Source organism: Theobroma umbraticum, unplaced genomic scaffold (genome assembly GCF_002168275.2).
Source record: "Theobroma umbraticum cultivar Fairchild unplaced genomic scaffold, ASM216827v3 scaffold_4.1, whole genome shotgun sequence".
Taxonomy (NCBI): Eukaryota; Viridiplantae; Streptophyta; class Magnoliopsida; order Malvales; family Malvaceae; genus Theobroma; species Theobroma umbraticum.
The window spans coordinates 253,790-268,030 of record NW_018397258.1 but is presented as its reverse complement, the minus strand read 5'-3'; the positions used below and the strand labels follow the sequence as shown (position 1 = coordinate 268,030).

Sequence of the window (14,241 nt, the reverse complement as noted above, 5' to 3'; positions counted from 1 at the left end):
TTCAGGCACATTTTCTGATTACTAAATTTTTCTTCACAGGGATCATACCACCCAGAGTTCACCACCAACTACTATGACATGACTTCTAAAACAAAATCGCCATTTTTGTAGAAACGAAAAGAAGGATATGAAAAACAATTTGATAAAATCTTTGACAGAATCAAAAATAACGCAGAGATGCTAAAAAAAAAGAAGAAGAAAAAAAACCAGGGCAGGAATTGAATCAGTAGACAGGGAACTAGATAGAGCGGCGGCCCTACAGAGTGAGAATAGGTTTTTTCCTCCCCTTGGGTGTCGAGTTTTTCTAATCTTTCCCCTTCTGTCTCAGGGCTGGGGGGCCTAGTTCTGGGCTTAAGATTATTGCTGCCTTTTCCTTTCATAGGCCTTCACGCCTGGGCTTTGAACAATCCATTTTCCTCTTCTCAACCTTCATTTTCGCTTTACAGGATAGTATAAACATCGAACGAATACAAAGTATTTACTTTCTAGGAGCATTGCAATACTGCTTGAGCCGGACCTTTATGAGCTCTTGTAGAAAAGCTATATATATATATATGACATGAAGACTGGAGTGGAGAAGGTTGATTGGTCAACTGGATTCAAAATCCTCTATGGTGGGTGGGAGGGCCCTTCCTTCTCCAACTTAGTTTCAAACTTTAACAAATACTAACATTCATACGTTAACTATAACCTTGTAAGCAAGACACGCCAAAGTGTGGCATCAATAGCCATGAAAAATGCACGCTTTCACTCTCCGAGAGACAATCACCACATCCCTCCAAACAGTTTATATAATGTACCAAGTCTCCGGACCATCACTACAATACATATGAAAGACAGGGAGAGAGGCAGCAGCAACACAAGGCGCCACTTTACATTATTATGGCCACATTATGATGGAAAACTTAAAAAACTCTTCAGTCATACACAAGTCTCCATGCTCTTTGACATGTTCAAATGTAAGTTGTTTGAAATTTTGCACATTCACAACTAGTTTGCTACTTGATAGATACAACACCTATTTACCTTTTTACAAAGGGGTCAATGGGAGGGATGTCAAACTCTTAGCAGAGTGGAGATCAACCAAAGACCGCATATCTCCTCGTATAACCCCTTAACCATGAGTTACCAAAGCCAAGAATGAATTGCCTGGGGAATGCCACTCTGGGAGGGATTCCACCACCCAAGATCGAAGGCCAAATACCTCCAGCTTTGCCTATATACAAGAAGACCCCCATTAGATACAAACACAAACAATGACCCATCGTATCCTACAATGAACATAAAAAAAGAGTTAACAAATGCCAAACCTGCAAAGCAGAGCTGGAGAATGCCACCCACCTCAAGGAGGAATTTCATTTAATTGATGGGGCACCATCTTGTGCCACATTCCCTTGCACGATATTGCTCTGCTGGCCAAAGTAGTTACCCTCCACAGCATCATTAGATGATGAGTGGTATGTTGATGACAGACAATGGCCATTGGTGTTACCATTAGCTAAAGACTGTGCTTTGGGCATATCCTGTACCAGTGACCCGTTTCCTTCTTTCTGATCGTAGAAGGAATTTAAATTTGCAGATCTACACCCAGACCCAGATAAGTGAGCTGATTTGGTTGAAAGGTTTGCATCTGAATTCATGCATTCTTCTGAGGTGGGGCTGGTAACGTCATCATCCAGCTTCTTTGTATTAAGAAAACGACCTCCACAACCCCTAGCCCTTCTCATAGCATGTAGATGCCGAGACTCATGAAGGTATGGCTGTAGTCAATGGCAACAGAATTGAGTCCTGAACCCTAATTTGTACATTTCTTCTAGCCAAAGAGGAAAGGAAAAAGGGAACAAACAAAACCTAAAAATATCAATTCTACCTTTCTAACTTTAAAGGCTTTCTTTTCTAGCTCAGCCTTAGCACGTATTTGTCTTCGCCTCAAAATGCCATGATATTGCTTTGCATTTACATAAACAGGCTCCTCTTCCATTTGAAGAGGCAAAGGCATTCTAGCATGATGCATTCCATATAGATGTGGTGACACCTGGCACAACATAGTTGGAGTTATCCGAAAAATTCTGACTTCCCAAATTTAATTAGCAAGAGAACGCATTAAGTTCATTGGTTTTTTGTGGAGCACTACTTATATACATCTCCTAAACCTTCAATATGATGAGTTCATAACCTGTATCCCCACTAGTGAAAACACATGAAACTCATTTGAAGACATTTAGATAAAATAAGTTCCTAAAACAAGAGTCTGACATCAATGACCAACATTAATTATGCAAAAATCAGAGATAACTCGCGTAAATTGAAAAAGAAAAAGGTTAGATGATGGTCGGGTCACTCATATGGTAAATTTGCTCTTGCGCAATTTGTACAGAAACTGTGAAATAAAATTCTTGTTTTGATCTCAAGAGCAAAGAAAGGATGAACTCATTTGTGTGTGCTTTAAAGCACTAGTCGTGGCTGCAGTGTAACAGCACTATATAAGAGCAAATGAGCCATAATCCTAGGTTGAAGCATTACCATTGGAAAATGAAAGTTTTATACATACAAATTGATGCATGCATAACATGGCAAAAGGAAACAAGATGCATTGTCTTATTCTAGTCATAGCTTAAAAAGAAATCCATTTTCTAGTAATCAGGAACGTCTGTCTAGTGCAAAATAGTCACTCTGTCTTTCCTTTTATCCATTTACCACAGAACAAGATACTCAGAGCATACCATCGTTTGTGGCCCATATGAAGTCATTATTCCACTGTACTGAGGATTTGAATAGGGATACGATGTCAAGACCTGAAAAGTTTAGAGCAAGATTTCTTCCTCAGTCAGAGAGAGAGCCAATGCAAACTCATAGACATTTAAAGGATAAAAAAAATGCAGGTACAAGGACGGAAACATGAAGTAAGTTCATGAATGCTTTGACATGTATGTAAATGTGTGTGTGAGAAAGAGAGAAAGGCCTTACAATTGAGTGACCAACTAGTTCCATTTGGGAATTTGGTTCAAGGTGTTCACCCAAAGTAAGGGATGCTGCAGAACGAACAAGCTTGGGATGTTGGTGATCTTGTCCATTTCTCCCATCTGATCCAAAAACTAAGATTGCATCAATATCACAATGAATACAAAGCACATCGTTTCCTCAATTTCATGCAGACATGTCACATAGCACTAGTTATCATTCTCGGATGCAGATATTTCCACAATCTTGTTTAAATTGGGTTTTGCTGTCCTCTCAACAACCTTAGAAAGCACACATTAGCTTTCGAAACTTAATGCTATGGATATATGTTCCCACCCAAAAACACTAAACCTGTGTGGGGAATCCAAAAAAAGTTAAAAAAGCCTCCTATATATCTGGTAGATTTGTAGAATAGAGAAAAGTGGGAAGAGAATGGCAAGCCAAGAGTCTACACAGGGGCGGCAACCTATTGGGAATGATACATTACTAAAGATCATAGTGAAAACAAGAAGGCTCCTTTGAATAATCTTCTTCATCTACAGAAACTTCCTAGAAAATGAAAATGGAATCCAGTGATAGACAATTTTTGGAGTAATGATCCATAAAAACCACCTAAGAAACCCAATCCACCATGTGAACTGCCCACAATCTAAACACTGAATCATGAATCTTTTTGTTGCTTCTAAACATGCATCCACAAAACTAGGAGAAACCGCTCCAGTACGAAGTTAGAAAACATCAAATGAAAAAATTTACCAATCCCTCACTGTCCCTGCTCGAGATATTAATGTTCTGAGGTTAAAGGTATCACCATGTTATAGTTGAATGATTTCCTACTTATTAAGCACACAGCAAACAACTAGAAGGGAATGTCCACAAAATAACCCTTTTGTCCCTTAAATTTTCTATAATACATCTTTTTTCTTTTTTCCCCTTTTTTGTTCTGTGAGAAATGAGCACATCCTCTAAACTAATTTCTAACTAATTTTTTCATATAAATACTAGGTAAATGAATGACATGGACCAAAAGAACAGTAGACATTAGTTTGAAGTAAACAACACATATTTTCTTCCATTTGTCAAATCATAACAAACTGATCAGTGTTAGGAATGGAGGCAGATTCACCAATCCTGCAAAGTGATTAAGAACAGTAAAAACATGGGTCTATAATTACCAAATCACAGTAGTCACTTGTCCAAAACTGAGGTCTTGTGGTCTTTTAGCATGAAAAAGAAGCATTCCATCTTTAACTAATATGAGAAATCCGAGATGGTGATTTACAGTAATCAGATTCTCTTTACTGGAATTACCTCCATTGCCCAAGCCACCGTGAGCTTGTGACTGGACAGCTCCATTTGCCATTGAACCATTTAGTTGTTCCATAGAAGATGAATTTGAGGCAGCTTCACCTAAGGGATTAGTACCAACCCCTTTCCACCAGGGCTCAGAGAAGACAGTTGACTGCAACAAACTTTGAGCACCATGGTCTAACTGTTGATCTTCGTTCACTGGTTTTGCTGGCATTATTCACAACTTATCCTGGAATCAGCAGCCAAGTCCCAAAACCAATTTAAAACAGAGAGTGAGAGAGGATAAAACTATTTGGACAAAATAAATAAAATCTAGAGCTCTAAATAGGAAAAACAGTGAATTTTTCCCATGAGATATAAACAGAACAGAAACAGAAAATTCCACAAGGATCTCAACTTCCCACTCACTATCATCTACTACAACATCAATTGTGCACAATCTAATCTCAAGTTTCATCAAGCTTCAGAGGAAAAATAAAAAACAATAACCAATCTTTTAACAAATTAAACATGAATCATAAGTATAATACAAACATCATTAGTCACAAATCTTCAAGGAAAACCTTTAAGAAATTATGTTTCTAAAAGGTAAAGGGGGGTTCATTCCCTTAATTCGAAATTCAATCGAAATTGAAAAATCAAAGCTTCAAAATAAGCAACACTCAAAGCTAGTCGCTGAAAAAAATGAACCCAAAAATCTTATTCAGATTTCAAAAAGAGCATGAATTAACGTCTTCCAGCTGAAGTCAACACAACTAAGTGATTCAATTTTTAAACTTTGCATCTGGGTATCTGTAATCCCACCCCATAATTCACGCTAATCTTCTTCTTTCCTCCAATTCTCTCATCAACCAAAGAGGAAACTCCCCAAACATCAACCCAAGGCAACAAAAGGAAAACAAATAACAGAATGCTAAGTTCAAGGCCCAAAGCAGTGGTCTTGGAAATCAAAGACATGAAAAAAGGAAAGATCTTTAGAGAGAAATTTTTTCTTTTTACAGAAAAGAAAAAGGAAAAAATATGGACTTACTGCAGTAGGAAAGCAAAGAATCAAGAGGCTAAAAAGATTGTATTTTGAGAAACAAAGGTCATAGAGATTGGTTCATTTCTGTGCTCTCTCTCTCTCTCTCTCTGCACCCTTAACAGAGACAAAGCGGCATTGATAGAGAAAGAGAAACGTATCTACCTTATCAGTATTTATAGTTATATACCAGTATATACTTGGTAACAGAATTTTCAAACTTTTTTAGTTTTTTATATTTTTGTTCCTAATGTTCTTATTAATATAATTTCATTTTTAATTAATTATGTTTATATTTATTATACTTCTTAAAAATTAGAAAAAATAAATATTTAAAAATAGAGAAAATAATAATTCTCAGAGCTTACTCTAATTAAATATAAAGAGAAAAGCAGGGATAGCCAAATCTAACATGCAAATGTAGGTTTTTGTTAATTAAAGGGAGAAGAAGAATTTGTGGTATGGATAAGCAATCAGTACGTAGTGGAAGTTCAACTTAAGAGTACGTGACCCAAGTGTTTAGCCACTTGTCATAATCACTTTCTTCCAACGGCTGTGGGAAGTGGGTTTTGAGGGAAGCTTGAGCTACAATTTTTCAAGTACTTTTTAATCATGCAACTTCGGTTGAGAAGCCATCATCAGGGCCTTAAAGTCGATTTTGGTCACCTTTTTGTGAGGTTCGGCTCTTCTCTTGGTTTCAAAGCCAAAGTTTTAATCGCCCGTACCTTTGAGGAAAGCTTTTTAATTGACATTTTTATATTTGTTATGATTTATGGAAATATTCATTATCACATATTTTATTAAAATATTATTTTTCAAAAAAATTAATGAGTGTGAATCATTTTTAATTGCCAGCGGTGGTACATGTGATGCGCACAACTTGCCACGTCTTCACCATGTTTAGCTGTCAACCATCGTCAACGTCCTTGTCGGCTTTCGCTTAACGTCGTTATAACGTTTCTGTGCCCTTCACTGACGGCATTCTTGTTTTCATCCTAGGTAACAGCATAACACCCGAAATAGACGCAAAAAAACCTTATCATCCATATTTAAAAATAATAAATAAACCGTAACTGGTTTTTTTCTTTTTTGGGTAGTAGTAGTGCTAGCAGTAGTATTAAAAACAATCATTCCAGTAGTTTGCTTGATCCGAAGTCAGTTGACTTTTCTGCCGGCCATGCATTAACATTATCATAGTCCTTAAAACTAAAATGTTATACTTGTAAATTGAATTTGAAACGCCCCAATCTCTTCTTCCTTTTTTTTGAACTCCCTAGTTCCTTTGTTTTATTCATTTTTTTCATATATTAAAAAAATAAATAATTTTAATATAAAATATATTTTATACATTCAAAGACGGAAAAGAATAATTTATTTCTGATTAGCTATCAATAGAACATAAGACTTTTATTCTCCAAAATGCTTGTTACTATAGCACATCAGAGAGGAACAAGGCATGCAGAGAGTGAAAAACAAAGAAAAAGAAAAGCTAATAGATGATCTTTTTGGTACTAGGTACTAAGTAGAGATTGGTTTAGGTACAAAGGTCGCAGAGACCCAGACAGACAGGCAGTTGGAGAATCGATAAAAAGACACCTGGAAGTGCACGTATGTCTGAAACAGTTGAGACCGTCTAGGCAGCTGCACAGTACCAAACTGCCAATAACAGCACAAATGACTGCACGTTATGGTAGAGCTGACCTCGCCAAACTTCAGCCATGTCCTAAAATACTCTACCAAACTGAACAAGATATGTACACAAATACTAATAGTCATCAATGCCACTACTAAGAAAAACGGGTAGACCAAACAGTCCTGACCATTTTAGCATTCTTGAAGCAGGCTTATTATACGGCCACTCTTCGTCTATTTGTTCATCGACTGGTGACAAACACATGATTTGACTGCTTAGTAGCAGAACATGGAGAAATCTTTCCAAGCTTCAGCTCTATTTGATTATTTCAGCATCTCATTGCTACATGGTCAAACTCTTTCCAGGCCAATACTATATCAAGCAAAGAAAAGAATTCTCCGGAAAGGCAGCAGTTGTTACCTACTTTCATGGAAACATGCCCTCAAGGAACCTATCAAAGTCTTCGTTGTCATCATCACTTTCATGATTGACAGCTGAAGATGAAGCCCTTTTACCTGAAAAAAGGAAGGAAAATAATAATATCTCAAGGTGTCGGCTAAAGATTAATGGCCAAATGAATGGCCTTAGGGTGCCGTTGATTCCCCCTAGGCTGAGATTTGAAGAGCCAAGTTACCACTCATAACAATGCTCATTAGCCCTGATAAGATCCTTTTAGCTTAATGAACCTAAGATAATCTGGCGTATGTGCTGTTGCCTTTGGAAAACTTGGTTTAAAAATGATAACCAGGATAAGTTAGGCAGCAGCGACCACAAGATCTACGCAAGGCTTTAACTTCAATCAGTAAGGCTATAGCTCTAATCTGGCCAATCTCTGGTTCGCTACTCATTTTACTCAGTATTAATATTTCTGATGTGCTAGTAACAAGAAAATATTGCCAAATCACCCAACATCTTATCCAAGAGCATAAATGGTATTCAATGTAAAAATATTAAAACTAGTAAGGATAAAATATAAAGATAACTAACTACCAAATGCAACCCTCCTTGCCTGGAATGTGCACTTGACTCCTAAATGTTAAAGCTCTAGGGTCTAGACCCTTAATTCCAAACCAGTTGGGCAAATCTGGGAGGATCCGGTGACTTGCCCAGAGGGTGTGGGGAAGTAGAGTAACAAAAATGTTGTCTTGCTGTAGAAGGTAAGCAATAATTCATGAAAATGAATGATAAAGTAGCATTGATGGCAACTTCAAACCTTTTTTCTTTTCTTTGCTTCCCTCACACTCCTCATCTGTGTCATCTTTATCTTTTGACTGATCCCTAAACATAGTACAAGAGTCAACTTCTGAACATATAAAAGAGAATTGAGACACTATCCTTTTTTATTAGTAGATAACAAATTCATAAGCAAAAAGTTTTCTGGAGTCAAGTTGACACCTTTTTCTTTTGTACTCCTTTTTCTGTTTTCTGTCTAGTTCCTCCTTCTCCTTCCGTTTTTTGTAATGAAGCTTCTCTGCGCATCTATTTGAAACAGCCAACAAAAAGAAAGAAGCAGCCAGGGATTTAAAGCTTAAGCATAAATTCATATGTATTAAACAAAACATTAGAATCGAATTAATGAAAGACATATCTACAAACCCTAGGCAGAACACACAAATTTAATAAACAAAAAGCCCAATCATCTAAGAACATCTTCCTACGTAAACACTGGAACATCTTTTGACCCAGTTAGATGATAAGAGATTTGAAATTATACTGCACTACAACAACACTGACTATTCCAACTACACAGTGTATCCAAAAGATACGTATCCAAATAACTTTTTCTCCGTATTTAAAACGCATGGTGGCAGACTAGGATTTACAACAAATGACAACTATGAATCACTCCCTGTCTAGCATAACACTTTTATAACTCATCCTCTCAACTTCCAACCTATACATCCATACATCCAATTGAAGTGATAGAAACAATTTTGTCCAGCTTAGCATGTCCCTAATGTTTTTTTTTTTTTAATAAGCCTTTTGTCCATTGACTGGAAGAATGAGAAGAATGAAACATACATATGCAAATGGCAATGGTCAACGTGAGAACAGAGGCAATATTAAGTGATTCTCCATAAAGCCATGGACCTTAAACTCCAAGCAGAAGTCATGAAAACCACAAAATGACTTTGGACCCACTTCAATGTATTCCTAACATTTTAGAGATGAGAAGGATAAAACATTCACGAGTGGCAACGGTCAATAAGAGAACAAAGGAATATTTAGCAATATCCAGAAGACCCTGGACCTTAAAACTCCCACTACATGGCATGAGATGCAGAAAAGCCAACAGACTACTACAGAACATCTTTGGTGAACAAAGTTGCTTGGTGATAAAAGAATAGGTCTAGCCCAGCATGAGTAGAGAAAGAGAAAAATGAAAAATCAGACAAATAAAATCTCACTACATATTTCACCTTTCACAAGTTACTAACTTCACAAGGGCCTGCTTGTTTTCTCCAGCCTCAAAATAGGAAAAATTTACCTGAAAAGTTTAGCCAAGAAAAATGAAAAGCAAAATTTGCAGAGAGCATAACACAATGCCATGCACAGTTAACTAAATCAGGAGAAAAATTATTCCAGACAAAGAAGAGAACATTCCGTATGAGTCCAATGATTTTATTTTCAATTAAAAACATGTGAAATCTACATAGTTAACATATATACCGCTATCTTCATCACTACAAACAGCACATTATAGGAAGACTGGCCATCCATGTATGTGGGTCTCACCTGCAACCCTTGTGGCTTTCATGACTATGGAGTATGGCAAGCCAAAACTCCAGTGTTTGCTTCCTAGAACCTAGGGTATATGATCCCATATAAAACCAACAGAAATCAGATGTTCCAAACTGGTATAGTTTAGCCCATTTTACACTAATTTGCACAGACAAGATAATTCCCTTCATAACAAAATATTATGGCATTTAGGAAGGAGAATAGGAATTTCACATTTCCACATCATCCTTAATGCCATTGAGATAGCAGTATCACAGAAAATATTATGTAACCTTGCAAAAGTTCATATGCATTTAACATTAATAAACTGCAAAATTATCTCATAACTTGTGAAGAGTTAAAAGATGAAGGCCAGTGCAAAGAACAAATGGTGATTACAAGTACAAACACTTGCCTCATAACTTGCTAAGTCTTCTTTCTCATTGCAGTGCTTATTACCACATATGAACTGTCCTGACGGAAAAGAGGAGTAAGTAAATTATAAACTTATGCACCATTGCCAATTGATGAACCTCTTTATGATTAAAGACAATTGTTAAATTGAATTTATAGAGAGATAAGAATCAACGAAATTATGGGTCGTTTAAGGCAGTGAAGATTTCCTCGCTCTTGTTTCTAGGACCCTTCTACTCCACACCTCTTAGCCCACCTTTGTGATCAATTGATTTCAGCACAAGTGGAAGCATGTGTGACAACGCTAGCAATTGCCACAACTGATTTTGGTACATGTAGCAGTGTCTCAGCCCTTAGATTTTCAACCAATTGTGGTGAACATATTAGTGCCTCAATTTCACCTCAGTCTTTATCACCACTTCCAATTATTGCCCACCTAATCTTTGTCAATCCCTTGCCCAACAACTTTTGAGGATAATTAAAGCCATTTACACATATCTTTTCAAAATATGAGGATTCAAATTAATGCAATCGCATGATTTGCTGATATGAAGGCATACAGGTATATGAAGGCAATTCTAGAATAATGTCAAACATAACATTTCAAACCAAAACAAGAGATATAAACTACCACCAACAAAAATAAGATCTGTTACACCAATTGATATTAATCACAGCGGTCAACAATAAAGAGGAATCTATTTACCTTTACCAGATATGACTTCCTTCTCTGTCCTCCACCTCAAACCAATCTATAACATCAAAAAGGGAAATATCTTAAAAATGAAAATAACTTAAAGTGTGGCAAATTCCTCAGAGAAAAAACAAGCATCTAAAGCAGATAAATGTACACTCCTATGATTATAACAAAGAATAAAAGATATAGAAGAGAACATAATTGTGGCTGTCGATATGTTTTTCTCACATTTCCGTAACAGATTGTCCTTGTCACTATTGAAAATGAATATAGAGCTAAACCCAAACCAGAGACAGCTTCCCTCTTTCTTAGGTTGGTTACAATTTATACTCAGAATTATAGCTAAATATACATTATATAATACTGAAAGCATTATACTTGAAAATTTTTTCCATATAATAAATAAGAGTACAAAACAACTATCATGAATAGACAAGTTAATTAAAACATCAGACAAATTAAAATCATTAGTAACCACATACCTTACCACTCTTATATTGTGACATGTCAGCTATGCAGTATCTTAAATGAGCTTAAGGGAACAAATAAAAAGTCACAAATAATTTTCACTTAATTACAGCTGCAGCAAACTACTTTAAGGAAAGGGCCTAATTAATATGTTAATGCATCAACTTGCGGTCTGAATTTCTATAGAAACCAAAGTGATGTATGAAATCTTTTGTTCTTCATCGAATAGGCCTGCCATTGCCAATGACCCAACTTCCAAATTGAGCTTTTACTAAGAATAGCAAAGGATACTCTTTGAAAAGCTTATCATAGTAACGCTTCACTAGTCTCTGCTCCCAGGATGGGTTCATATCATCTTCCTCTGTACGTATGAACCTTCATTAATTGTAAAATTTAGAAAGAGAAAAACAATTTAGTACCAGGTAAAGTTAAGTCCCAGGTTTGAAAATAGAGCTTTGCCAAAAAAAGCATACCGATATCCCTCCCTCAGGGTATCATGATCAGTTTTAACTGGCAACTTTACATCTGTAGATTTTTCTTTTCCATAGAAGTCAACTGCAAAAGAATAAGCAGAAGCAAACATAAGACATACCCAAAAACACAAAAAGGAAAAAAAATCTATGACCACAATGCACCTGATATGCACCCTCATACTAGTTTTAAGTAAGAAAATAAATTGTCTGGCTGACTGTAGCCTCCTTCCTTTCTTAAAAGAGAAGACTGTTCATCATCCATTTGTTTTAGGACACAAGGATGTAACAAACATAGTGCTCCGTATTTGCATAATTCCTTCATGTCCATTTTTTCAACTAACCGAGCAATACATACCTCATAACATATTATATATAGTTGACACTTAAATCTCAAAGTGTTGCCCTCATAAAAAAATATAATATCACATCTCAACAACATTTAACCTAAGTTCTTCTATTTTAGATAAGTAAATCTTCAGGTGAGTGTAGCCCCCTTCCTTTCTCAAAGGACAGGGTTGTTGATCACCTATTTGCTTTTGGACTCCAGGATTAAACAAATACGGGGCTCAGCATTTGCACAGAGATTCCTCACGTCCAATTTATCTAACAAATAAAGGAAATGAATAATCCAAAATTGACAACCAACACAAATTCAAAAATGTTTCTACCGAAACAATTAGAATATACCAATCAGAAAATCCAAACATTTTCTACATGAAAAAATAAGCGCAACAAAGATACAATTAACGAACTTACCGTAATCGTTCAAGAATTTCTTGTGGCGATCGTAGGCGTTGAGGCCGCGAATGTGAGCTTGGTACTGCCTGAAATTTCAATTAAAAAAAATAAAATAAATTTGTGTTGCGTCGGATTCAACCGGAGCAATAAACTAATTGGGTATAGACGAGACGAAACTGTTTTTTCTCTTCTCTATCGAATATTGCAGATTTGAGGGACCGGAACGACGCCATGTTGATGATTCCGAGTTTCAAACGCAGAAACCCTAAATAGTTCGCTGTTTCCAGTGGCTTGGCTAACCAACGGCACAAAAAGATTAAAACACGCCCACTCGCCGGTTTAATTTTCTTCGTGTGCTTTTCCCTCGTTACATTTTCACCCGCGGAAACGGACAATTTTTACCACCCGGCAGCAGCTAGGTTAAAAAAGAGTACTTCATTTGTCAACTAATTAAAATTTCGATAAACATTAACCAAAATTAAACTTTTTACTAATTAATATAATTAAGTGATTTATCAACCAACGCTGTTTAAATAATTAAATTGCAATTTATTTGTCACTTGAATAAGTGGAATATTTTCCGTATCATTATGATTTAAGTCACAAGCTCAACTCCCTCTAACGTCCAAGTACCATCGAGGAACATGTGTTAGTTTTCTTTTATTTAGTTTAAGTCTCCTTGAATCATCTAGGGCATGCTAATTACAAGGCCCCCCTGGGAACCCCAACAAACTGGATCCCACACCAAAGCTAAAATAATTAGCGTCAACGGCATGTCGGTTGGATCAAAATAAACTCCCATGAACATGTATTCCCATGTCACCAGCAGTAGTGCTCGTAGTAGTTTATAATGTGATTTGAGTTACAAAACTGTATGATTTAAACTATAATCATAATTATAAATAAGTTATAAAAATTAAAAAGAACAATAATAAACTGTATGATGTTTTATTAAAATTCATTTAATTTTGATCTCCATTCAATTTTTAAGAAAAAAAATCACACATATACATTTGTACAAATTAAAGTATAACGATAAATTAAATTTAAATTTAAATTATTATGTCATCTTATTCTTTGATCATACTCACTAATTAGTTACAATTCATGAAAATAATCATTTAAAATACTTAATCATACTTTTCACATCATGTAGTTCACATATTCAAGTGAATTAATAATAAATTAATATCTATAATCTTAAATAATGTTAACAAGTGTTTATAAATGCGAACTAATGTTATACTTAAAAAAAAAGATAGAATGAATATATGTATTTAAATATTAAATACAAATATTTTTTAAAATAAATGTTTTACGCTAGACATCCATTAATTAAATTAAATCTTAATGGAGAGTTTTTTAGTTCAAGTATTGAAGTAAAAAAGCTTTTTTTTCCCCGATACACAAGCTGCTTTTATTCTTTTTTTTTTTAAAGGAAAAAAAAGTTCATTTATGTAAAAAATTATGATATAATGGTGTAAATCAAATCGGCCTGGAAGGTGATATTTTAGCATTGTCGGGACAGAACAGCAACAGAGTCAACATACAACTATTTGACTACCAGCTATTTTTTATACTCCAACGTGGCACTGTTTTGTTGGTAAAATCAACCCTGGTCAAAATCCCAAAGTACCAGAATCTACAGCTTCTGAGTTTAACTGCGAATAAAACAGCAAACACAAAGCCATCGCCTGTAAATTTTTTTGTCGGGTTCTGCAATGTAACCGCGCTCCAGCTGTTCGCATCTTCCTACGGTCCGACATTCAGGCTGCAACAAACCAAAAAACAAGAAAAAAAGGAG

At 35.7% G+C, this 14,241-nt stretch overlaps 2 protein-coding genes across 5 annotated transcripts; both read right to left on the bottom strand.

Moving 5' to 3' along the window:
* Positions 1 to 745: 745 nt before the first annotated feature.
* Positions 746 to 5,442, bottom strand: LOC110413711 (nuclear transcription factor Y subunit A-1-like). 3 transcript variants are annotated; one of them, XM_021424637.1, is made up of 7 exons: positions 5,303 to 5,442; positions 4,273 to 4,501; positions 2,968 to 3,083; positions 2,724 to 2,795; positions 1,871 to 2,035; positions 1,311 to 1,760; positions 746 to 1,216 (listed from the first exon to the last, which is right to left on the bottom strand). In XM_021424637.1, the coding sequence occupies exons 2-6, from the start codon at positions 4,484 to 4,486 to the stop codon at positions 1,356 to 1,358; spliced, it is 972 nt and encodes a 323-aa protein (XP_021280312.1). In that variant the 5' UTR covers positions 4,487 to 4,501; positions 5,303 to 5,442; the 3' UTR covers positions 746 to 1,216; positions 1,311 to 1,355. The 3 variants fall into 3 exon arrangements, with proteins under 3 accessions (XP_021280312.1, XP_021280314.1, XP_021280313.1); XM_021424639.1 differs by having other exon boundaries at positions 1,342 to 1,760; XM_021424638.1 differs by lacking the exon at positions 5,303 to 5,442 and adding an exon at positions 5,077 to 5,293.
* A 1,221-nt stretch (positions 5,443 to 6,663) lies between these two features.
* On the bottom strand, positions 6,664 to 12,773 carry LOC110413443 (folate-sensitive fragile site protein). Of its 2 annotated transcripts, none has more exons than XM_021424242.2 (11): positions 12,615 to 12,773; positions 12,456 to 12,523; positions 11,700 to 11,781; positions 11,518 to 11,601; positions 11,241 to 11,280; positions 10,768 to 10,813; positions 10,063 to 10,121; positions 9,347 to 9,414; positions 8,322 to 8,405; positions 8,140 to 8,204; positions 6,664 to 7,441 (listed from the first exon to the last, which is right to left on the bottom strand). In XM_021424242.2, exons 1-11 carry the CDS (start codon positions 12,668 to 12,670, stop codon positions 7,353 to 7,355), a joined length of 741 nt encoding a protein of 246 aa, XP_021279917.1. In that variant the 5' UTR covers positions 12,671 to 12,773; the 3' UTR covers positions 6,664 to 7,352. The 2 variants fall into 2 exon arrangements, with proteins under 2 accessions (XP_021279917.1, XP_089639372.1); XM_089783246.1 differs by having other exon boundaries at positions 8,140 to 8,197.
* Positions 12,774 to 14,241: the final 1,468 nt, after the last annotated feature.